This window comes from Lampetra fluviatilis, chromosome 10 (assembly GCF_964198595.1).
Source record: "Lampetra fluviatilis chromosome 10, kcLamFluv1.1, whole genome shotgun sequence".
NCBI lineage: Eukaryota > Metazoa > Chordata > Hyperoartia > Petromyzontiformes > Petromyzontidae > Lampetra > Lampetra fluviatilis.
Window position 1 is genome coordinate 395,055 of NC_136284.1, and position 25,450 is coordinate 420,504.

A 25,450-nucleotide genomic window follows, 5' to 3' on the forward strand; every position below is an offset into this window, starting at 1 on the left:
GATGCACGAGATATTCATTTACATTAATGACAGCCGCTGGTTGATTGTAACCAGTTGGTGCAGTGCGAGTGTGGAGCTGTCATTGTAGAGATGCAGATTTGGGAAGGAGGCGAATCCTCTGCGTCTTGTTACATTCTCCACAACGATGCAACTTATCATCTGAAGTAATTATTATAATGTTCTAGAAAGGGTAGAGAGCTGACATTTGATACATAAAGTGAACTCCATTATTTTAACTCTTCACCTATTTAAACTAATTCTATGTTTTGGCCTCCAAAATCTTTTGAGCAAACATTTTGAACGTTGCGCTTCAGTCATTGAAAGGGTTCAAACCAGATGATTGATAACACGTAAATATCCACATACTCACAGAGACCCATTGACTCGCAAAGAGAATCATGGACTTAAATAGAGACCCATGGACTCACATAGAAATCCATGGACTCATATAGAGACTCACAGACTCACATAGAGACCCATTGACTCACATCGAGACCCATATACAGTAATCTCAGAGACCCTAGACTCACACAGAAACCCATAGGCTCACAGAGAGATATATAGACTCACACAGAGCAACATACAGTCATGTAGAGACCCCAACGACTTACATAGAAACCTACAGACTTACATAAAGACCCGAGACTCACATATACATATATACTCACACAGAGAAACACAGACTCATATAGAGACTCACAGACTCACATAGTTACCCACAGACTCACATAGATACCCATAGACTCGCATAAAAGCCCAAAGACTCTAGACTCAGAGACCCATACTCACACAGAGACCCATAGACTCACATTGGCTCACACAGATTCACGTTGAGACCCCTAGACTCACACAGACCCATAAACTCACACGAAAGCCATCACCTATTATTAGCATTTGCCCAAGATCCGAATGCAGCATGACCCTCCTAAAAAAAGAGTATTGAGACTCGGTAAAGCTTTCCTGGGTGTGTACGTGCCGTGGACCGTCTTGGCTGTCGCCTGCTCGATCCCCCAGAGCAGGTGTCCAGGCGCCCTCTGGCGGCTTCCACGTGCAAGTGAGCAACCCGAGCAACGAGAGCGAGCGAGCGCCTCGGGGCCAAGGGGCGACCCCGTGACTCTGCAGCGGAAACACTACTCCCTCCTGTGCTCGGAGCACTAAAAATAATCTGCCTTTTAATGAAATAATAATATACTAAGATAACATTTATTGCAAAGTTTGATTAAAGTTCTCTGAAATAAATTGAAAATATTATCTGGAGAAAGAATGACATGAATAGGAGCACACTCTGAAAGCGGAGAGCAATTTTTAATTATTTGTGAATCCCTCCTCTTCGGTGTCGCTATCTATTATGTCTTCCGAACTTCTTTCGTTGTTTTAATGCAAATCAACGTTTATTTGTTACACGGATAGTCCCGTGTCAGTTATCCAGCAACGGCCCGCAGCCTCTAACAATAATTACTGTTCACGTCGAGAGGAGCCCAGCCAGCAATCAGCCAGGAAACTCGAGGCATTGATTAAGTAATTAATTATTACAGGTAGGAACAACAGGTACCACACTGCCCACCAGGGATTGGTTGTCTGTCGTGCATATGGAGAGGGGAGGGTGGGGGTGGGAGGGGTGGGGCTGGGTGGAGAGGGGAGGGTGGGGAGGGGCTCGGTGGGCAGGGGAGGGTGGGGAGGGGCTGGGTGGGGAGGGTGGGGCTGGATGGGGAGGGGAGGGTGGGGAGGGGCTGGTCACCCCGTGATGCCCTTGTAGTAGGTTCAAGGAGACTTGGACGACGTAGTCGGAGGCGCACTTATTTATTGAACGTTCCACTATATACAGGCCAAGATATACAACACTCGAAGGGGTATCGGCCCCTTCACCCGTCTAACAGGGAACCCCACAATCTCTATCCCGGCTAGCCTACTCCCAGGTCCTCCATTACAGAGCTAGGGGAGGCTAGCTGACCCAGCTCTGGCCAAGCTGGGATTACGGCACCCTGAGTCCCCAGACCGGCTCTTACAAGAGCATCGGTTCTGGGCTCTCGGGGCCACGCCACTTGCTTGTCCTGGTCGGTCCTTAGAAGAACGGCGATCCAGGGGAGTCCCAGGGCCTATCTAGCCGGTCTTCCTTCTTCGCTGGTTTAAGCTAAACACTGAACCCCGAGCCCACCGGCTCACCGCCTTATATAGCAACTCCCCCACCAAGGGGTGGGGCCGTGGGGGATCACAGCGCCGTTTTAGCCCCCCAGGCTAGACGGTGCGGACGTGGATGTAAGCATCCTTCCGCGTGCGGGCATAACCACCCCTGGTGTGTTTGTTCGCCCTCCCGTAACACCTCTACACCCTTATAAAACACAAGGTTTAACCTACACACTACACTATACACGACACGATACACTACACTTATACAGGTAGGAACAACAGGTTCCACACTGCCCACCAGGGATTATTTGTCTGTCTGTCGTGCACAAATGCGCTGTCCAACCAAGTTCCTACCTGCCCACTCCGAAGGAACGTGTTTAGAGAAAGGTAGTTTGATTTAAACGTAGCTGCTGAGCACAGGGTCCAACCGCCAAACACCATCACAGTTGTAATAAACCTAGTTAACTCGTTTTTTTAATGAAGCAAAATCATTATTAGCGATTTAGAAAAATAAATGATGGGAGGAATAAAGCAGAAATATAACTGTTGAGTGGTGGGTAGGTGAGTGGATGAGTGCGTTGTTGGGGCCTGGAGTGTGGTGGTTGAGTGGTGGTTGAGTGGATGAGTGGGTGAGTGTGTTGTTGGGGGCTGCTGTCTGGTGGGTGAGTGGATGAGTGGGTGGGTGGATGAGTGTGTTGTTGGGGCCTGGAGTGTGGTGGGTGAGTGGATGAGCGGGTGAGTGGATGAGTGGGTGAGTGGATGAGTGGGTGAGTGGATGAGTGCGTTGTTGGGTCCGGGAGTGTGGTGGCTGAGTGGTGGGTGAGTGGATGAGTGGGTGAGTGGATGAGTGTGTTGTTGGATCCGGGAATGTGGTGGCTGAGTGGTGGGTGAGTGGATGAGTGGATGAGTGGGTGAGTGGATGAGTGTGTTGTGGGGGCCTGGAGTGTGGTGGGTGAGTTGATGAGTGGATGGGTGGATGAGTGTGTTGTGGGGGCCTGGAGTGTGGTGGTTAAGTGGATGAGTGGGTGAGTGGATGAGTGAGTTGTGGGGGCCTGCAGTGTGGTGGGTGAGTGGATGAGTGGGTGAGTGGATGAGTGTGTTGTGGGGGCCTGGAGTGTGGTGGTTAAGTGGATGAGTGGGTGGGTGGATGAGTGAGTTGTGGGGGCCTGCAGTGTGGTGGGTGAGTGGATGAGTGGGTGAGTGGATGAGTGTGTTGTGGGGGCCTGCAAGTGTGGTGGGTGAGTTGATGAGTGGGTAGGTGGATGAGTGGGTGAGTGGATGAGTGCGTTGTTGGGGCCTGGAGTGTGGTGGTTGAGTGGTGGTTGAGTGGATGAGTGGGTGAGTGTGTTGTTGGGGGCTGCTGTGTGGTGGGTGAGTGGATGAGTGGGTGGGTGGATGAGTGTGTTGTGGGGGCCTGCAAGTGTGGTGGGAGAGTTGATGAGTGGGTGGGTGAATGAGTGGGTGGGTGGATGAGTGTGTTGTGGGGGCCTGCAGTGTGGTGAATGAGTGTGTTGTGGGGGCCTGCAGTGTGGTGGTTGAACACAGTGTGGGTGAGACGATACAGTCCGTGTCTGGTCGACCGAGTTGTGAACTCACAGGTGTACTCTAGCTCCCTGACGTTTTGTGTTTTATTGGAACGCACACCGAAGGCACATTTTTTTACAAAACATTTGCCATTGCTTGTGTTGCTCCTTAAGACATGGCCATTAAGGACTATCTTTTTATAGCCATGCTTTGAAGGGTGATATTTTCAGGACAACTGGAACCCAGTCCTGTATCCTGAGTCTCTTTAGGAGTATTACTTTGTGATTATCGAGGGGGTTGTCTATTACTCAATAGCTATTAAGTGACGATTCACATTCCATTTTAAACTGGGCATCAGAAAACATTTAAAACATGTCATTCTAATCAATCTCCATGGTGTAAAATGTCCAAATCTTAATGACTCCACCTCTTTACCATCTCTGTTTTTGTACTATGATGCAGGGTCATCTCCCACAACGTCACCTATTTTATATTTTTTATTTTAATTGTCCTTTAATTTAATTGTCGGGGCGCCACGATGGCGAGATGTTAACTACCTCACCTGATATGCAGGTCGTGGGTTCGATCTCTACCCTAACGCCTGTATATATTTGAAGTCTGCATTTTCTCCCCGTGGTGGAGTTATCTTGCGGGGTTTTCCCCTCCACGTTTAGAAACACGCTTTGGCTGCTATAAAATCTCCACATGATAAGCCACTTCGTTGAGCTATCATTTGTGGCCAGGTCGCTTCTGAAAAACAAGATATATTGTTCAGTGGGCCTAACCTGGTAAAATAAAAAATAGTGTGGATTAATAGTGCTTGTGCACTACTGCCAACGCAGCATCACAAGATAAATAGTTGAATTCGGAGTGAATAAGCGAGTGCTGAATCAGGAATCACACTTGAACACTGCTGGCAAACTCGAGGAGGTGTCTCAGACGGCCGTCAGCTTGTCTGTTGAGTGTCCCGCCAACCAGAGTCTGTCTCGAGGCTCGCGCCGGTGCCTCCCTCCCGCTTGGTGAACTCAACCTCGAGACATGCAACTCACAGTCGATGTCAACTGCGGTCACATTTGCAACTGTGATTTGCGAACTGTGAATGTGTCATTTATCATGAGTATAATATATGTTAATCGCTGTGCTTCTTTATGGAGCCGTCCAATGACGTCACGCACCTAGGTGGCGGGGGGGGGTCAGACATTTGTGACGATGTGTGACGAGGGCGGGGGGGTTTGAGAAATGTGACGTCACATAAAAATGCGCAACTTTAAATAAATATTAACAACACGTTCTACTTAATTAAATAGACTTTTTAATAAATGTTTTCTCCTATAACATCAGAGTGCAGCGCCACATTAAATCAGCACTACAATGACAATAGTTTAAAGCGATTTGAAGCATGTTTTATTTTGGGGGGGGGGGTCTAACTTTTTGTGACGCCGTGTGATGAGGGGGGGTCAAAAATCGGCCGAAATCGCGTGACGTCATTAATGGACGGCCCCTATTGTTGTTTTGATCGATTTTACGTACGATTGAGTTTACGATATGACGACCCCACCTTGAGCTGGACATAGTAGAAAGAGGTTCATAGCTCATGGGGGATATTGTTAATGTCTGTGAATGAACCTTCACCAACGTATATTGGTGATTGTGCGGCGTTGGCTCAAGAACAATTAACAATAAAACAAACTCAACAAATTCGTCGGTCGCATCGGTGACTTAAAAAAAAAATATGATGTATAATGTATTATGAAGGGCCACTGCCCGAAACATCGCCTGTTATGCGTGTTTATGTTCAGGCCACGCAGCGTAATTTACCAAAGTGTTGAGGTTTTGTCATCAGCCTGACTGCTCCAGGAGCCAGAGGAGGGAGGAGGAGTCACAGGGGGGGAGGAGGCGGGGCGGGGTGAGGGGGGTTGAGGGGGATGGGGGAGTGGCTGAATTGGGGGGGGTGACTTTGGGGGGGGGGTGAATTTTGGGGGAGGGTGAATTTGGGGGGGGTGAATTTTGGGGAGGTGAAATGGGGGGGGGTGATTGGGAGGGGGTGATTTGGAGGGGGTGAATTGGGGGGGGGTGAATTGGGGGGGGGGTGAATTTGGGGGGGGGGTGAATTGGGGGGGGGGGTTAATTTGGGGGGGGTGAATTTGGGGGGGTTGACTTGGGGGGTGGGTGGAGCGCCCCCTGGCGGGCGGCCCGCGCCATCGCCGCGTCTCTCGTCGTCTGCGCCGTGAGCCGCCGCCGCCTCCTCTCCTCCCTCTCGCCACCGCCTCTCCGCCTCTCACCGCACCGCGGCGGAGCATGGCCGCGCGGCGCGGCGCGTAGAGGAACGAGGAGGAGCGGGAGGTGGAGGAGGACAAGAAGAGGCGCAGGAGGCAGACGAGGAAGAGGAGGAGTGGTCCCTCGCCCTCCTCTTCACCCCGGGGGGAGAAGGGTGCGGCCTCCCCACCATCACCAGCAAGCAGCACGACGAGCGCAGGAGGAGTGGTGAGACGAGGTGGAAGAGAGGGCAGCGAAATGGAGGAGCAGTGAGAGGAGGCGCGAGAGCGAGGAAGAGGAGTGAAGAGGAGAGGCGAGGAGAGCGGGGGCGGCGACGAGCTCGGCGAAGCAGCAGCAGCGGCAGCAGCGGCGGCCCCAGCCAACAAAGATGGCGACGCGGCCCAGGGAGGCGGACGGGCGGGACGGGGAGGCGAGCGGCCCGGCGCCCCCGCGGGTGAGACGCGCGGGGGGCGCCGCGCGGTCTCTGAGTGCGAGGGGACTCGGGAGCGCGTGGCGGTGGTGCGGGGTGGGGGACCTCGGGGCAGCAGCAGGGGGGGCACTGTGTGCCGTGGCGGACATGGGGTGAGGGATGGGCGAGGGGATGTGGGTCCTGGGTGAGAGGGATGCGGGTCCTGAGTGAGAGGGATGTGGGTCCTGGGTGAGAGGGATGTGGGTCCTGGGTGAGAGGGATGTGGGTCCTGGGTGAGAGGGGTGTGGGTCCTGGGTGAGATGGATGTGGGTCCTGGGCGAGAGGGATGTGGGTCCTGGGTGAGATGGATGTGGGTCCTGGGTGAGAGGGATGTGGGTCCTGGGTGAGAGGGGTGTGGGTCCTGGGTGAGAGGGATGTGGGTCCTGGGTGAGAGGGATGTGGGTCCTGGGTGAGAGGGATGTGGGTCCTGGGTGAGAGGGGTGTGGGTCCTGGGTGAGAGGGATGTGGGTCCTGGTGAGAGGGATGTGGGTCCTGGGTGAGAGGGATGTGGGTCCTGGGTGAGAGGGATGTGGGTCCTGGGTGAGAGGGATGTGGGTCCTGGGTGAGAGGGATGTGGGTCCTGGGTGAGAGGGATGTGGGTCCTGGGTGAGAGGGATGTGGGTCCTGGTGAGATGGATGTGGGTCCTGGGTGAGAGGGATGTGGGTCCTGGGTGAGAGGGATGTGGGTCCTGGGTGAGATGGATGTGGGTCCTGGTGAGAGGGGTGTGGGTCCTGAGTGAGAGGGATGTGGGTCCTGGGCGAGAGGGATGTGGGTCCTGGGTGAGATGGATGTGGGTCCTGGGTGAGAGGGGTGTGGGTCCTGGGTGAGATGGATGTGGGTCCTGGGCGAGAGTGATGTGGGTCCTGGGTGAGATGGATGTGGGTCCTGGGTGAGAGGGATGTGGGTCCTGGGTGAGATGGATGTGGGTCCTGGGTGAGAGGGGTGTGGGTCCTGGGTGAGATGGATGTGGGTCCTGGGTGAGAGGGATGTGGGTCCTGGGTGAGATGGATGTGGGTCCTGGGTGAGATGGATGTGGGTCCTGGGTGAGAGGGGTGTGGGTCCTGGGTGAGATGGATGTGGGTTCTGGGTGAGAGGGGTGTGGGTCCTGGGTGAGATGGATGTGGGTCCTGGGTGAGATGGATGTGGGTCCTGGGTGAGGGATGTGGGTCCTGGTGAGAGGGATGTGGGTCCTGGGTGAGAGGGATGTGGGTCCTGGGTGAGATGGATGTGGGTCCTGGGTGAGATGGATGTGGGTCCTGGGTGAGAGGGATGTGGGTCCTGGGTGAGATGGATGTGGGTCCTGGGTGAGAGGGATGTGGGTCCTGGGTGAGATGGATGTGGGTCCTGGGTGAGAGGGATGTGGGTCCTGGGTGAGATGGATGTGGGTCCTGGGTGAGAGGGATGTGGGTCCTGGGTGAGATGGATGTGGGTCCTGGGTAAGAGGGGTGTGGGTCCTGGCGAGAGGGGTGTGGGTCCTGGTGAGAGGGGTGTGGGTCCTGGTGAGAGGGGTGTGGGTCCTGGTGAGAGGGGTGTGGGTCCTGGTGAGAGGGGTGTGGGTCCTGGTGAGAGGGGTGTGGGTCCTGGGTGAGAGGGATCTGGGCCCGGGGTGAGAGAGACGGGAGGGGCATGGAGGCAAGCGCGGGGAGCCGGGAGTTCTAGGGAGAGCAGAGGGGTCCCCCAGTAAGAGGGATCGGGGGGTCCTCGTGAGGGAAGTGTAGAGGGGAGTTACCGGATTGAGAGGGATTCCGTGGAACGAGGAGTAGGGACAGTGACTGCGGGGGGAAAGGGACAGCGTCTCGGGGTGTGATCGAAGGGGACTGTTGTGGTAGGCGGACTGGAATTACAATCCAGAGGGTACTGGTTCGATTCGAACTCCTGGCGTGGTATTTTAAACAATGGGGCACATGCATTTATTAAATCAGTGCATTCATTGTTTACAGGAAACTGTTGCCTGTTCCTGACTTTCGGAACCGGTAATCGATTCTCAAAACGGTATAACCGGTTTACCGGATATCGGTTAACAATCACGGGTTATATTCTGATAGAGATTCCGGCGTTCTGCGCTCGAATGCTGCCAGTAGCGTTGGAATGTTTGAGTGCAAGCTGCTCTAGCAAGCCATCCACAACGTGCTTATGGGTCGACATCCGGCCTTAACAAGGACCCCCTTGATCATGGGCATCAGTGATAGCTTCCAATGAGCCACATTCAGCCTGGCGCATTCGCAACGCTCGAGCAATGTAGGGCTCATTTCATAATGCACACAAATAACGTAAACACCCACAAACATTTGTAAAATGTGCCTTTTAAACCGAATTCTGAGATCACATGCCAACTGCTGATGTCATTTACTAATTAGTTGTGAGGTACACATCTAAAAACAAGCATTTGTGTCGGAATATCCTTTTTCTTTAATATTACACACCAATGTTCCTGCGTCAACACTCGGGACTGTTTAATTGGGGCTCTTAACTGATGACGATCCCAGCTGAACGCTGCCGGAATGTGCCTGTACGTCACCGTGCCTGATCAGTAGTTTCTTGGTCGAGGGAGTGAGTGGCTTTTTACAAACCGCAGAGTTGTCAGTTATTTCACTGATTGCATTCTACCACCCATGTACCTCCATTTGAATTCCCTAGCGTCCACTACGTGGTATATATTTTTGTGAAATGTCAGTCCCCGAGCACTAAGCAATGCACTTATAGACATCCTTATTGCACACAGATAAGTTGTAACGATCGATTGCATATTCGAATGAGCTTACATTATTAATGCCAGTATAAGTTATTACACACGTAAGACAACACCTTAACACGTATCCCTCCACTTGAATTAATTAATTACTTTTTACACATCCCATCACCCATTTGGGAGTGCACAATATCAGCAGGATTGGTTCAACACACCAAACTCTGGACCAATTTCAACATGAATGTGGTGTCTCATCAGCAGTCAGATTTTCTTCAACCAATACTGATGGGCTGCCAGATTTTTATCAGCAAGGCCCCTTTTCTGTGGAACATGGGTCCTAGTTGAATATTTTTTTTCTACTTATATTCCCAATGATGATGCTCATGATTATTTTGTATGGCCTAGACATATATCGGCAATGTTAACTTTAAATATTTTTATCAAGAGTTAAATTAACAACATTTAAATTTGCCTAAAGAAGAACATTTTCAATGACTGTATGACCTGATATGATGATGTATACGGTTCATGGTCATTCACAATTTTTTTTAGGAAAACTGAAAAAGTGCGCAAAGAAGCATGGAGAGACACATGCTTGGAATTAAACTGAGATACAAAGGAACATATGGTAGGGGGAGTCTATCTATAGAACAACATCCATATTCTCAAGACATTTGAAGTGGGCGTGGGCAGGCCACATCACGGCTAGAAGGGACGATGAATGACAGTCGAGAATAATAACAGAGTGGCAGCCAAGGGTTGTAACGCATCCGAGCAGACATCCATCGAGGAGATGGAATGATTAAATAAGTTTATGTGCAGGGGCTGGGTGGATTGTTCCATCGCAGGGTTATGAGAGGTGGCGGTGGCTTGAGGAGGCTTCATCCGCCAGTGAATTGAAGATGGTTGATGATGGTGAAATTGATTTTGTTTTACACATGATTGTTTTAATCTACTCACGCTTGGCTGATGGGGAAGTGGTCATGGATTGTTTTCTGACCACCCTGTTACAAGTAGCGTTCATGCTGAAGTGTCATTTTGTATATTACAGGACCATTACACTACATTTCAGAAGTTACACAGGGATGAGCCTGAATAATGCTTGGATACGTGATAAAAATGCATAATAGGTGGTATAGGCTGATAAACGTTGATGCGCAGCAATGACAGTGCAGAAACAATACATTGCATTTATTTTGCTTCTGTGCTCCCACATCTGTGCCCCCCCCCACCCAACTTCAGCCCGCACTGGTCAGTGTGGTAAAGTATAGTCAAATAACCCCTAAGACTCAAGGCATGCGGAAGTCTTTATCCAGCAGTGGATTAATAAACGGCTGCATGTGTACATATTTATAACGTACTGATGCGACAGTAAGAATTTGGACAACAGTCCAAGTGATTTCCTGCCCAAATGCACATTGAGGCAGTGTTCATCTCCTGTTTACAGCCCTGCACAACCAATGATGTACATCGCACATTCCTATGGTAGGGGGGGGAGTCTATCTATAGGACAGCCAGCATTGACTTCTCCGCAAAGTGGTACTCGCTTCATCAGCCTTGGAAGAAGGGATAATCGACTGAGTCAACCACCAACCAGGATCTGTACTTGCAACCTTCCCGATTGTGAGCTGCTTGCTCTACCGCATGGTCGGATGCATTTTTTGTGCATTTATTGTAATTCATCCAACAGATATACACAACTGGTATGCCTCTCTTGGAAACATCCACATGACTTTGCCTGCATCACGGAGTCAATCGGAGCGCTGCTGTGCCTTCTGATGGCTCAGCACCATTACCTTCACATAGGCTTATTATTCGCATGATTATTATTGCCACTGCAGACATTGAGCCAAGCAGTGACCTACGCATGTCCTGTTTTAATAACCATGTGATTGTATGGATGCTATTTGCCGAGTGCACACTACTACAGTGCGTTTGGTTGGTAGTGTATATCAGGCGTGGTTGTGTTTAGCTTTGTACGCCGTTGCTGAGCACAGGCCCAAAACGGTAAGCAGCCAGCAACAAACAGCACCATTAAAGTTGCAATACTTCAGACTGAACGCATTTCTTGAATTGAGCTACTTATTATAAGACCTTGGGGAATAGAGACGTTGAGAGAGAATTCCAAAGTAGAGCAGTGCGAGGAAAGGTCGAAAGAGAAGCGTCGTCACCTGCAGCATGGTACTTCAACACACTATGGATAAGACATAAGTCAGTCTGGTGAGGGAGTGGGTGTGCAAATGAGTAGGCGGGTGAGTAGGTAAGTGAGTGTGTTGTTGCTACCTGCAGGAGGGTGGTTGAACACCATAGTGCAGGAGGGTGGTTGAACACCATAGTGCAGGTCACAACAACACACTCGGTCGCTCATTCATCCAATCACCCACCAGACCGACTGTTCTATCTCATCCATGCTGTGTTCAATCTCCACACTGCAGGTCACGACACTTCTCTTTCTGCTTCTTCCCTTGCACTGCTCCACTGTGGAATGCTCTCCTGTCGTATATTTTCACTAAGCTCTTACAATACACGTTCTTAATTCAAGAAACCTGTTAACGTTTGTCTATTGTGACTGATGTACAGTGTGTTTATAGTGCTGATTGTTGCTACCACTTTACACTTTGGGGCTTGGATCTGTGGTGAGCAACTGGGACTGCTGACTTGAGTGCTTGATTATTTGTGTGAATTTAATGACGTGTTAATTGTTTTGTTGATTGGCTGCAGACGCGGTTCTCTGGCAATGGTAGTGTGGTGGGAGAGACGGAACGGGTAGTGGATGAAGACATCTTTTCCTGGTCTGGTCCCCGCACGGTCATACTCCACAAAGGGCTCCAAGGGTTTGGCTTTACTCTGCGCCACTTCATTGTCTACCCACCAGAGTCCACGTCCTACCAGAAGGTACAAGCCCTGTACAGTCTTATTATCATCATCAGCCATGATTAATCCAGTGCTGGATGAATGACTCCCCAAGCTGCTGCCACCTCTCATGATCCTGAGATGCAACAATCTATCCAGCACCTGCACACGAATAGATCTCATCACTCTTTCTCCGAGCTCGACGTCCATTCCTTGGCTGCCACATGGATCCATTTCATTCCTTGGCTGCCACTCCGTTATTATTTTTCATTGTCCCTTCTAGTGAAGCATCCTGCCCAAGCCGACTATTTTTTTTAACGCTTTGGATATCTTCAACCTGCGTATGTTCTGTAATCCATATCTTCCACCCTGATGTCTCATTGTAATTCCCGACATGCACCTCTCTATGCTGTCTATAGAATACACATATCCTGCTATAACACTTGTTTTCCCACAAAACCTTCACGGAGTGTCAATGATAATTATCCTAAAATATATCACAATGTCATGGCAATACAGAATAATCAATGCAGAAGTCCAGAAGAGAACATGGCAGGTGAGTGTTGTAAATGTGATTAGGCAGGATGGGGGAGAGACGATTGCTGAGACAGACATTGGAGTGGTCTCCAAGAGTCTGGCAACCAATAGGAAGAGAAGACTTAAGGCCAAATAGTGGGATACTGTCAAAGCAGATATTTGTGGTTGTATACTGTTTGTCTCTGGCCACATATTTTGGGCCAGTGCTCAGTAAATTTTTAAACTTTTTTTTTTGCAGGAGGAGGAGGCAGAAAGGGGGGGGGACCCCTGTCAGCTCACTGCAGGTGTGTGGTCACCTGGTCGCACTCACCTTTCTGGCATGAGTACAGGGATATGAGATTACACGCTCTGTATAACGTTCCATTCATTTTTTGTTGCATGTTTCCCTCTGAAACTCAATAATAAAGTGTTAATCAGCAGATAGTAAAAAAATATAGGTACAGCCCTGCAGTTGTTAGCTCAAGCCACTAATGGTGAAAGGGCCACCACTAGAGGGCATTTTGTCTGCTGCTCTACGTTGATCGGACACGTTGCTGCAAGAGGTGGGCATAGTCACACTCTACCCCAATCTAATTCTCGCGGTAGTGCACCCATTCATACTTCTGGGTGGACAGAGGGGGTGGGCGGGATTTAATAAACTTGCACCATTCATCTGCCACACCAGGAGATGGAATCAGATTTGCTAATTCTGGATTGCAAGTCCAGTGTGCCGAAGTTAGTAATATTATGAATGTTCCCTTTGTAATAATGAATTCATAACATTTTGTATGTATATGGTACTTAAATGCTAAAGGGCCTTGCGTCTTGTCTCACACGTTTTAACAGTACCCCCAGTACGTTTGTCTCTGTGTGGCAACAAGGTGAATCGGCACCAGCCATTAGGGACGATGATTGCTATGTTTCCTAATTTATCATTTTGTGGTGTAATATTTTTAGTTTGGAAAATTTAGACTGACACCGGCACATAATGGCCTACTCGTTTTAAATAAAGTCACGGGACCTTCAATATCCACTGTGAAGCAGACGGCATGAAGTACTTACAATAAATACACCGTATTAACCAGGGTAGTCTGTCGGTGTTGAACCATGAACCACTGCAACAAGCAGCAAACATGCTGCCGCTGGTGCATCTCACTACCCTAGTTTGTATCACCAGTTCAGTAAGAGAGAGAGAGATGTAGGTCATTCGCATCGTGCTCTGCTTGCTCTGCTGTGCTGCACAGAAGCTGGCAGGACTCGGCAGGAGCCCATGGACACCATCTTTGTGAAGCAGGTGAAGGAGGGAAGCCCAGCGAGTGAGGCTGGCCTGCAAACAGGTGCCATCTTGCATTGCCTTTATACCAATGTCACATACAGTGTTCCGCCATGTGGCTCAGTGGCAGAGTGAGCGGCACGCACTCAGACGGTTACAATTTAAAGTTTGTTTTTATTGGTTACAACATTTTTCGTTGACATTTTTCACCAGAAGAGTCACTTTGGATTGAACATCTTGTATGCAAGTGTCCAGTGTGTCAGTTGAAACATACATTCTAGATTTGAAGCTTTCGTGACTGCAAGGATTCATATTCTTAGGTTTTTTCGGTAAAGTCACGTAGGTAAAAAATTAAAATTATTAAAAGTAAAATTAAAAAAATTAAAAATCACTACGTTTCGGAGGCAACACAAGCTTCCGTCTTCAGGTGGAACCGTCACAGCTATCGTGCTGTGACGGTTCCACCTGAAGACGGAAGCACGATAGCTGTGACGGTTCCACCTGAAGACGGAAGCTTGTGTTGCCTCCGAAACGTCGTGATTTTTTATTTTATTTTTGTTTTACTTTTATTAATTTTAATTGTATTTATTTACCTATGTGACTTTACCGAAAAAACCTAAAAATATGAAACATACATGACTAGCATGAATTTACACGTATGCAAGCATGCATACACATATATAATCGCACGTACAAATAACAACACATATACAAGTATACACACAACAGCCACCATTCAGTAGCAGTGATGTCACCATAGTTCTTGCACCACCAGGATTGGTGCACTTTGAGGTAAGGTGAATGTGGAAGGCTCCCTGGCAGGAGGTCACAGGACAGACCCAGATCTTAATGGGATGACTGACTGAAATGACTGTCAGATGCACCACATGTTCTCCCCACTTTGCCAACTTGCTGCGTTTTAGCCGCCCAGGGCTCCACTCATTGTGAGTGTCGCTCCTCTGTCCTCAGTGAGCAGAAATTACCATATCAGCATACATAACATAATTGACCAGTCGGGAGCCACCCCAAGACTGCACCTGAGCATCAATCAGCCTCACACTCTTATCAGTGTGATATATTCACAGATAAATACACTTGCACATCTACACACATGGCACACATGCAAACAATTGGGGTGGCCATATACAAATTTTCAGGCTGGCCAGCCGAGATCATCCTGGGTAATGGTAGTCCTATTAATTTACTCAACCCTACCATAAGATTGTGGAATGTCCGTCCACCACTATACCAGAGCTGTAAATAGGATTTGAACACCACCTCATAGCTCACTTGAACAGGAAATTACTTTGACGTTTGGACTTTTGCATTGTGTTAAACATCCACATTGCATATGCACATGCTTTGCGTCATCATGTGTGTGCATAAGTGCAGTATTATTTAAGAAACAGTGTAAAACACGTTCCTTTGTGATTTTTCTAGGAGACAGAATTGTGCAAGTTAATGGTGAGAGCATCATTGGTAAAAGCTACTCTCAAGTCATCTCTCTCATTCAAAACTGGTGAGTTTGTTGTTTCTCTCTCGTGTTGTTTCAGAATGTACACATGTATTCTTAAACACAGTTGCTGCTGAGCACAGGCTGAAAGGCAAAGGCACAAAATGTCAAGCGTCCAGCAACAAACGGCACTCACTCGAAAACTCGCCCTCCCATTGACACCACACTGCAGATCACAACACTTGTTTCTCCTCTTCCCTCGCACTGCTCAACTTGAGAATTCCCACCCATCGTCCCATTTCCCAGAATTGTATAATAACCTTGATCAATTCAGAAATGTGTTACTATTCTGGGAAAAGAGACTATGGGAGGGAACTCCAAAGTGGAGCAGTGAGAGGCAAGAAGGAGGAAGAGAATGGTCATGATCTGCATTGTGATGAGTGATTGGGTGATGGAATGGTTAAGTGAGTGAGTGTTTTTGTGACCTACAGTGGTGTGAGACGAAACAATGTGGTAGACAGTCCTCGACATGGGTGGAGGAATCAACGAGTGAAGTTCATGGGAACAGTAACCATAGTAGTAGTAATATAAATGGAGTTATGTATTTTTGTGGTCTGTCGCAGTATGTTGGCAGTGCACATGATAGTATGGGGAACCGTGTCTAACACATGCACACTGCTTTCCCGTTAAGCTACGTTTGTGTGTAATACGTAAAATCATGTTTAGCTTCATTGTGGAGAATGATTAACAATGGTGGTTCTCCACAACAATGCTAATTATTATTTGGTGTTTTGTATTATATTTGTTGACCTATAACCCATGTCTAAGAGAAATGCTCCTTGCTTATAGATATCTTGCAGTTCACCAGCATTGATTCGAGCAAGCCTGACTACTCTTGAGACACAGAAAGTAGAAATCGGTCCATAGCTCTTGTATTAAACCAATGCAACTGAAATTATGCATTCCCACATGGCTGTGTGGCTGACGGGATGTGTCCATTTTTTTCTGTGGAAGAAGATATGTGAAGGTGCCATATTGTATGATGTTGTGTGTGTATACACTTTGTGTGTGTTGCAGTGATCTGCTACTGCGGCTCTCTGTGATGCCCAAGGATGAGGATATTTTACAGTTGGTAAGAAAATGTATAATCATTATTTACTTATGACAGTTCTAAATACCAGGTGGCTCTGCGGTAGAGCGAGCAGCTCGTAATCATATGGGGATCTATGAATTAAATGCACCTTATACATATAAATTATTATTAAAGGTTGCAAATTAAAATCCTGTGTTTATGTTTGACTCAGTCCATCATCCCTCGAGGGCCAATAAAATGACAACCACTTTGTAGGGAAGTCAACAGTGGTGGTCCTATGGATAGACCTTCCCCTGCTATTTGAATGTAGAAATTCCACCACTGGCACATGGCTTTAAACAGGAGATGAACACGGCCTCAATCATCATTTTAGCAGGAAATCACTTTGGCTTTTGATCAAATTCTCACAGCAGCCGCACATTATAAATATGTACATGTGCAACTGTTTGTCAATCCAATGCTGGATGAAGGCCTCCACATGCCTGTAGGTTTAAGTGGTTATTCAACCATAACACTTAAGCATTTTTGGAACTAATTTAATCAATTACATCATTAAGATAAAAAATATTGTGCACTGTGAATTCTGTAGGTAACGTTGATGTATTAACGGTGTAAATATTTATATTTTCAGGCTTACTCCCAAGATGCTTATTTAAAAGGAAATGACTCTTACAAGGGGAAGGCCCACAACATCCCAGAACCTCCACCCATGTCTAGCTATCCTTTCCCAAGCACTTCTGGCATCTCTCAACCAGGCTCCAATGTCGCCTCCACATGCGGCATGGGACCAGCATCCTCTTCTTTCGACATGCCAATTCCCCCTCGTTCAGACAGTCTCACAAAGTCCAGCCCAGTTCTCTACGCACAGGAGAAGGGTGGCATGAAGACATTCATAGTACCACCAGGAAAAGTTGTAGATCTCACAAGCATGAGCCACGCTTGCCAGCCACAGAGAGCAGACTCGCAGCAGGTCTTGCGCAAGGCATCTCTTCCCGCGGTGCCCGCGGCGATGCCGGTTAGCGTTACGTCTCGGAGTGCGCTGCAGGAAGCGAGCAGCCGGATCGGCGAAGCCCTCGTCCGGAAGTACATGTCACAACCTCATGACGCGAACCAGCCCTATTCCGCGGGAGCCACGTACGCACCGCCCGGTGGGAACTACTACCTACCCTGTGGCGGCACTGACCCGGGCAGTAACCTGGCGCACGCAGGTGCAAACGTGAGAGAGGGAGGTTGGGATCAGTACCCGACGTACAAGGATTACCGGCGGACGTTCGGGACGCGTACTCTGCAGGAGCGGCTGGACGTTCTGCGCGGCACTTCTCACGCCGCACCACACTATCCACTGCCCCCACCGCCCGACAGCGCGACGCACTATCGCACAAGGAGCTCGTCGCAGGACAGGGGCCAGCAGGGGGCCGGCAGCAACCGCTGCCGCAGCGCGTCTCAAGACCGACTTGGGGAGAACGTGCAGACCAAGGAGTGGGGGCGGAGCGTGTCTCAAGACGCTCTCGCGATGGAATCCCCCCCGGCAAGCTTTCCGAATTGCCGGACCCACTCCAACGACAATATCGCCAGGTCCGGCAAGTATGAGTTCTCGCAGCAGAAGGATTCAGCCGCACGTAATTTCTCAGGCGGTTTAATGAATGCGATGGGGGACGCACCTTCCCAGAGCAACGTGTGCACAGCGACAGAGTCGGTCAGGTTTCCTACCGAAAGGGGCACGTACTCGAGCCAGGAATGCCGGGATTCATCGGACAGGGCATGGCCGCGAGGTTCTGAGAGGTGCCGTGGTGAGAACACAGGCAGCTCGGGCATGGCACCGGCACGCTTCGAACCGCCCGTGTTTGGCAAACGCTACGACGTAAAATCTCGCGCCGGGAAGTTTAAGCCGGATTATTCCTCGACATCAGTAAAATCGCAGCCTCCAGACTCGAGGAAAACAGACGATGCTCGAAACAGCGTAGACGCCTACCACTGCAGGTCAAAGTCCCTGGAATCTCGAGATTTGCTCAACAGCGGCCTACAAGTGGCCCCGCCGCCGCAGCTTGTAAGGGCCGAACGCACCGTTTCGGAATCGGACAGTCAGAGCGCGCCCACTCGTGTGCGCCAGGGCTGCTCAGTCCTCCAGGAGACCAAGGATAGGACCGGCTCGTACCCTGCACTTCACAGCAATTTGACCGCTGGCAGGCAGCAGCAGCAGCAGAGATCACCGGGTGTTATAGAGCTTGCCGCTACATCTGGCGTAGTGCTGCGGGAAAAGCCTCCTTTAGGCCGGCCTGCACCGCCGCTACGCCACCCTTCATACATCCTTGCGGTCGATGCGCAGGAAGCAGGCCTACACCCTGGCTGGCTGCCGACTGACCGCAGGAAGGGCTTCCACAGGGAGGTTGAGCAAGAGGCTGTCAACAAGGTCAGCGAGACCCCTGCAAGCAGCTCATTAGCTGCAATTCCCTTCATAGGTGAGTACGAGGCAGTGAAACTTCTATTCATCACTGATGTTTGTGTGTCCTAAAACCCTCCACCACCCAACATAGCCACACAAATATTAATTGTCACTTATAAAAGTTGTTTAATGCGCCAATTGTTGTTTCCGCTTGCTGGTAAGTTGAACAATTCTCACGTTTCACTTCTGATAGAGATAAGGAAGTGCATTTAAGAAGTTGGGTCAAGTGACACGGTTATTTTGAATTCCTGAATTGTATTCTGACTGTAGATTTTTATGAAGATGCAGGACGTAATTTCATGGGAATAATTTGGTACATTTGTTTGTGAGTGTTTTTACCGACAACATGTTGATGTATTTAAACAAGCAACGCTGAAGGCCATGTGGCTGATGGGCTATATAAAATGTTTTGTGGTGATACAGACGTAAACTAGACGTATTGGCTAATTATTTATGTTATTTAAACTCTCCACAATGACGCGAATAATTATTTTGTGTTGTGTATTAAATAGTTTTGTGTCAAACTAGGACTCATATCTAACATCTGGCAGCCTATAAACATCTGGCAGCTCACCAACATTGGCTCGAGCAAGCCCGGCTGCTGATGAGACTGAATGTCAAAACTGGTCCTGAGTTTGCATGTGTTGAACCGATGCTACTGAAATACACAGTTTTTTTTATGTTGTTTATTTTGTTATTCATTTTCTCCACAATGACGCTTGTGATTATTAATTAGACTTAAATATTCTATAATTCACACGATGTTATACACCTGCTAATTTCTCTGCTTTCTTTTCCTGTGTTCTGTAGATGAGCCTGGGAGCCCTGGGGAACAGGATAGTGAAGACATTTCTGCCTCGGCCGTCGTCTCCTCACAGAGGGGCCCGCCCACTATGGGCACTTCTGGCGTTGTACGACACCAGTGGTCTAATGATCCCGGTGAGACATTTTAACATGTGCCCGGCGTTGGCGCAACTTCTCACTTAACACAGATCTGTCACAAGTGGCAAATTACAGTCAAGTTTCACATTTATTTTGTTTATCACCGCGAGAACTTGAGTGAGACCAAGATAGGATAATTTGCAGGAGTGATATCGATATGAGTGCTGTAGCTCTGATTTTTTTTCCGCTCAATTGTTGTTTTTATGTTCTTATGTCTCTTTGGTGGCCCAGGTCACTCCTGCGAATGAGATTATCCTTGTCCATAGACTTCTCACCACCTGGTTGCACAAAACAAACTTGAAATCTCTCTTGATATTATTGATGCATTTCTGGTTCTCTTTTTAGAAGACGCCGTAAAGGGCAGTCGCAGGTCGTCCTATCTGCTTGCGATGGGAACGGAGCGCTCCAAGTCGTACGATGAGGGTTTGGATGAGATACGTGAGGAGGGAAAGACTCTTCTGTGAGTGTTGCACCTACCGAGATGACACCAGTGCTCGCTATAGTAATTCGTGTCAAAGTAATTTCCTGCAAAAAATTCCATTGCAATCCATTACCGGTTCCTTACTTTAATTGATTCTGAAAAGGGTTACCAGTTTACCAGTCACCGATAACCCTGCATTATTTAATGTTGTAAAAAAAAATGCTCGGTTGAGGAGTTATATCCTCCTCAACTGAGCATTATGTCTGTGCTCATTGCCTGTTTACGACCCTGCAGAGCCAGTTGAGGAAATACCACCAGTCAACGAAAAGGGACGAGTCTCCATCGGGTAGTAAACCACTATTGACTTACCCGAAAAGTGGTACTCAGGATTATAACTCGCAACCTTCAGATTGCGTGTCTCCCTCTCTGCCACTGAGGCACCTGACCAACAACACTACCTTGACCTAACAGCATTTGTAATCTGATGTGCAGGCAAGATACATGCCTTGACTTTGTATTTACAGTGCATGCGTGTGACCCACAACACAAATGGCCTAGCACATCCCTGCGACATGATCTGCCTCTAGTCTTTGTACTCATTCGCTTATTGATAAGCAGCTTCATAAATAGGCAGGCAATGCACTTTACTAAAGTATTATTTCACACATCCCACTAACAACACAGTCTTCGGGGTGCATAATATCAGCAGCGTTGATTCAACAGAAACAAACTGAACTAATTTCGACATTCATTGTCTTATAGCACAGCCCGGCTGGCTTGAACCAATGATGATGAACTGTCAAATGTGAATAGGCAAGGGCCGTTTCTGTTATACGTGGGTCCTAGTTCTATGCAAAACTATAAATACACAATACAAAGATGAGGTGTATTGACTGATTATTTATTTTGTTACTTATACTCTCACTGATGCTAATGATTTATTTTGTAATACGCAACGTAAGATTGTTGCTGTTAGCTGTTACTGTTGCATATTAAGAATAGCCAGCTTGCATAATTTGTTTAAAACATATTGTGCAGTGAAGTGCAGAATTAAATCTTCTGGAGTATAGTAAATATGATGATGGTTTCCCCCTGGAAATTCGTAGTTCATTTTTGTGTTAGGCCACGTAGTGGTTTGGCCAAATTTCTGTCACAAGACCTTCCAACACCGGACACAGCCAAACAAATAAAATTGTCACATACAAGTGTTTTAACGACGCACCAATTAGTAGTGTTTCAGATCGATAATAATTAGCTGTGATACTGCGATGTTCTGCATATTTATTACCTAATTTGGTTGTGAGAATTGAGCTGAAACAATAATTGACATGTTAAATGCTCCATTGGAACCTCATTTGCCAGTAAAAATATGATAATTGGTTTTTTACCCTTCTATCTGGCAACAAAACGGACACCTTTTTTACAAGGAGTCATGTTTATATAGACCACAATACCTGCAGTCATAATGCAAACAAAAACATAACTCTGTTAATGTGCACTGTCCTTGAAGTTGATTGGTCCACACCCGAGACAGCTTTCCTTAGAGCCTAGTCTCACATGAGTTGGACCAGATGACGCCAAAAGGCGCACAACTCAAAGACAATGCACCATCAGAGTATGAGAGCTCGGGGATAAGCATTTACACCATTGGAACCTCATTTGCCAGTAAAAATATTATAATTGGTTTTTTACCCTTCTATCTGGCAACAGGTATTGTGGTCTATGTAAGCATGACTCCTTGTAAAAAAGGTGTCAGTTTTGTTGCCAGATAGAAGGGTAAAAGACCAATTATCATGTTAAATGCTTATACACATGACCGTTTTATTTCTTTGGCGGTGTCGAATGGTGGAGGGTCATGTGACAGAGCTTTAGCCGGATCATTACATGACCTAACACAAAAGTACATTCTGAATGATAACATTGGCTGTAAAGAAGTCCGTGTTCACTACTGATAATAGCGTTGTCTCACAGGAAACAGCCAAAGCGAGTGCCAAGCATCAAGAAACTCAAGAACTTCTTTTCTGAAGGGGTATGTGTTGTACAATTTTAATATTATAAGGGATTTACTGATTGGCTGGTGACACGGCTCAGTGACTGCGTGTTCAGACCAGGCAGGCCACCCTGGTTAATAACGCAGTGTGTGTGAACCGTAAAATATTACACCCCATCTATTTTCACTCACAGTGGATGTTGAAGATCCTGTTACATCTTTCGAAAACAGTAGGCCACTGTGTGCCAGTGCCACGGTCCAAATTAGGTTTTCAAGTTTCTCCAATTGGACAATGGTATAAGAGCTTGGGACGAGAGACGATGGGAGGGAATTCCTAAGTGGAACATTTCGAGGGAAGAAGCAGAAAGACACGTGTTCTGACCTTCAGTGCGGTGATTTAACAGAGCATGTGTAGAGGTGTTACGGAGGGCAAACAATCACACTGGGCGTGGTTATGCTCGTACGCCAAGAGGTGCTTACATCCACGTCCGCACAGTTTAGCCTGGGGGGCTAACACGTCGCTGGGATCCCCCACGGCCCCACCCCTCAGTGGGGGAGTTGCTATATAAGGCGGTGAGCCGGAGGGCTCGGGGTTCAGTGTTCAGCCTTAACCAGCGAAGCAAGAAGACCGGCTAGATAGGCCCTGGGACTCCCCTGGATCGCTGTCCTTCTCAGGACCGACCAGGGCAAGCCAGTGGCGTGGCCCCAAGAGCCCAGAGCCGATGCTCTTGTAAGAGCCGGTCTGGGGACTCGGGGTGCCATAATCCCAGCATTAACCAGAGCTGGGTTAGCTTGCCTCCCCTAGCCCTGTAGTGGAGGACCTAGGAGTAGGCTAGCCGTGACATAGATTGTGTGATCTCCCTGTTAGACGGGTGAAGGGGCCGATACCCCTTCGAGTGTTGTACATCCCGGCCTGTTATGTACATTGTGGTTAATAAATAAGTGTGCCTCCAACTACGTCGTCCAAGTCTCCTGGAACCTACTACACATGTATTAGACGAAATAGTCACTGATGAACAGTCTTCAACATGGGTGTAGGAAACTTTATGGGTGAAGTACAGCAATAGTTACTATGGTAGTAGCAATATAAAGGTTCAAACGGAGGCGACTGATCGCCAGTGATAGTGCTGGATTGTCAATCACCCTGACTGCTGCTTCACTCTGAATTCTGTCCAAGTGAAGCGAGGTAGGAACTGGGTGCTTCACCCCAAGTATGACAGCAGCAGGATTCCAGTTTCAGCAAAAAAAATGTTTGTGTAGCAGAAGTAATAATTGTTGCGCGTTGAAGATGCTTTGTCACGGAAAAGAAAGCAAGCTTTTGCGATGCCTCCTTAGCCAGATGAGTATTATAAATGTTCCATGACAGCTTTGAGGAGATTGCTGTGCTAAGCAGATGAATGTTTTTTTCTATGGATAAGAATAATATTGTTCAAAATATTTGGAGAAACTTTGCTATTGTCAGTCTTGCATTATATTGTCATGGGATTTTTCTTTTAGTTTAACTTGACCATGTTTATGTCACCCTAATCGAGAATTGTGTTCGACTCAGTGGTGATTGACGGTTAAGTATTTGCCTGTTGGACAGCTAAATGCCTATTATTTTCAGCTTGTGCTTTACTTGAGTATCATGTATCAAGAGCATTGAAGGAGCCTATGTGATTGCGATATTCAGATTGTGGAAGACCCTGAGTTCACGGAGGATGCAGGAGCAGGACCGTACCGGAGGCGACGCTCTACATCAGACATCACTCACTTGGGCCTGGGAGGTGACGTCACCAAGCAGGGCTGGCTGCACTTCCGCTTTCATGGGGAGAAGGCCAAGGTGACCTTCAGAGCATTGGTGGCCGTTTGAGTTGTTAGACAATAACCGGTAAACTGTAACCATTTGCAGAATCGATTATTGGTTTTGAAAGTCAGGAACGAATGCAGTGATTGGTACACGCGAATGTACAAATGGCATGGTGGCCTAAGTCACCCTGTGGTGCATTGCCCTCATTCCTCAGTTAATAGGTAAAAGTGTAGCCCTGCAATGTCTCACTCATAACACCGCTGGCAGAAGAGTCTCCACTAGAGGGAGATCTAAAGGGTCTTTGGTCTTCTTGTCCACGCTGACCATACTTGTTGGAAGAGGTGGAAATACCCACACTTGAACCCACCACATGTGACTTGCCAATCGTATATATCTGTTGTACCCAACTGCTGGTTGGTCAGCGGCTGGGTGGACATTTATCCTGAGCCCAACTTTACAGGTTAAGTTCTTCTCACATTCCTGTAGTCTTTCCCATTGGGCATTATGATGACTTGTCAGCAAATCCGAGGTGGATAATGTCGTGTCCTTGGAACCCTCCACCAACCGACACAGTCAAACAAAACAAATCGTCACACATACGGGCGTTTAACACGTCAATCATTTACACTTTGGCTCACTGGTAGGTTGAAGAACAATACTCACAATGAAATGTACACATTTCCTCATGATGTAGATGAGATTTGGTCAGATCATTGCGTTGCCTAACCCAGAAATCGATTGTGAATATCTCTCGTGTCCTGCCCCCGACCTCTCACCCCAATGTGCCGCCCTGTAGCGATTAAGCGGCAGCACACGATTGTGGAAGCAGGTGTACTGCCTCCTGCGAGGCCACACACTGCTGCTGCATAAAGACAAGCGCGAGGGCGGCGGAGCCGGCGAACCTAGCGTCCCCGAGGATGACCACCCCGTGAGCATAAAAAACAGCCTGGTGGACATCTCCTACAGTGACACGCGGCGCAAGAACGTGTTCCGTCTCACCACGTCCGACTGCAGCGAGTACCTGTTCCAGGCGGAAAGCCGGGATGAAATGCTGGGCTGGATTCACGCAATACAGGAAGGTAGCAACCCAGATGGCGAGGTGAGTGGCGATGCAAAACGAAACGCTCTGAATGTCATGAACATTGATTGCACAGTTGTGGAGCACAGGCCCAAAGGTTCCTGAGATGAAAACCAACCAACCAGGTGGCTCCATTGTAGAGCATGCGAGTTGAAATCCTGGTTCGGGGGCAGGGATTGACTTGGCCCATAAACCCTCCTGAATCGATTAAATTAGCACCACTTCATAGGGAAGTCAACAGTGGTTGTCCTGCGGACAGACTCACCTTGTCACTGGCTCAGGGCTGTAAACAACATTTGTACACAGTTGCTGAGCTCAAGTCCAACGGCCTAAAATGTAAAGTTTCTAGCAATAGCCTAAAATGTAAAGTTTCTAGCAATAAACAGCACTTTAAAAGTTGAAATGGATAAGCATTAACACGTGTGTTGAATTGAGCCAGCCAGGTGATTATAAGAGCTTATCCAAAAGACATTTGTAGGGAATTTCAAAGTGGAGCGGTGATTGAAGAAGCAGGAAAGGAATTGTGCTGCCCA

General features: G+C 48.1%; 1 protein-coding gene across 1 annotated transcript in view; it reads left to right on the forward strand.

The window, feature by feature from the left end:
- The first annotated feature begins 5,850 nt into the window (after positions 1–5,850).
- ARHGAP21 (Rho GTPase activating protein 21) overlaps positions 5,851–25,450 on the forward strand; it is a 37,959-nt gene continuing 18,359 nt past the window's right edge. Inside the window, 12 exon segments of the mRNA XM_078860071.1 lie at positions 5,851–6,361; positions 11,788–11,961; positions 12,695–12,740; positions 13,680–13,772; positions 15,149–15,227; positions 16,239–16,293; positions 16,886–18,713; positions 19,508–19,636; positions 19,985–20,099; positions 22,032–22,089; positions 23,723–23,872; positions 24,636–24,938. Of these exon segments, the coding sequence (XP_078716197.1) occupies positions 6,296–6,361; positions 11,788–11,961; positions 12,695–12,740; positions 13,680–13,772; positions 15,149–15,227; positions 16,239–16,293; positions 16,886–18,713; positions 19,508–19,636; positions 19,985–20,099; positions 22,032–22,089; positions 23,723–23,872; positions 24,636–24,938 (3,096 nt within the window). The 5' untranslated portion in view covers positions 5,851–6,295.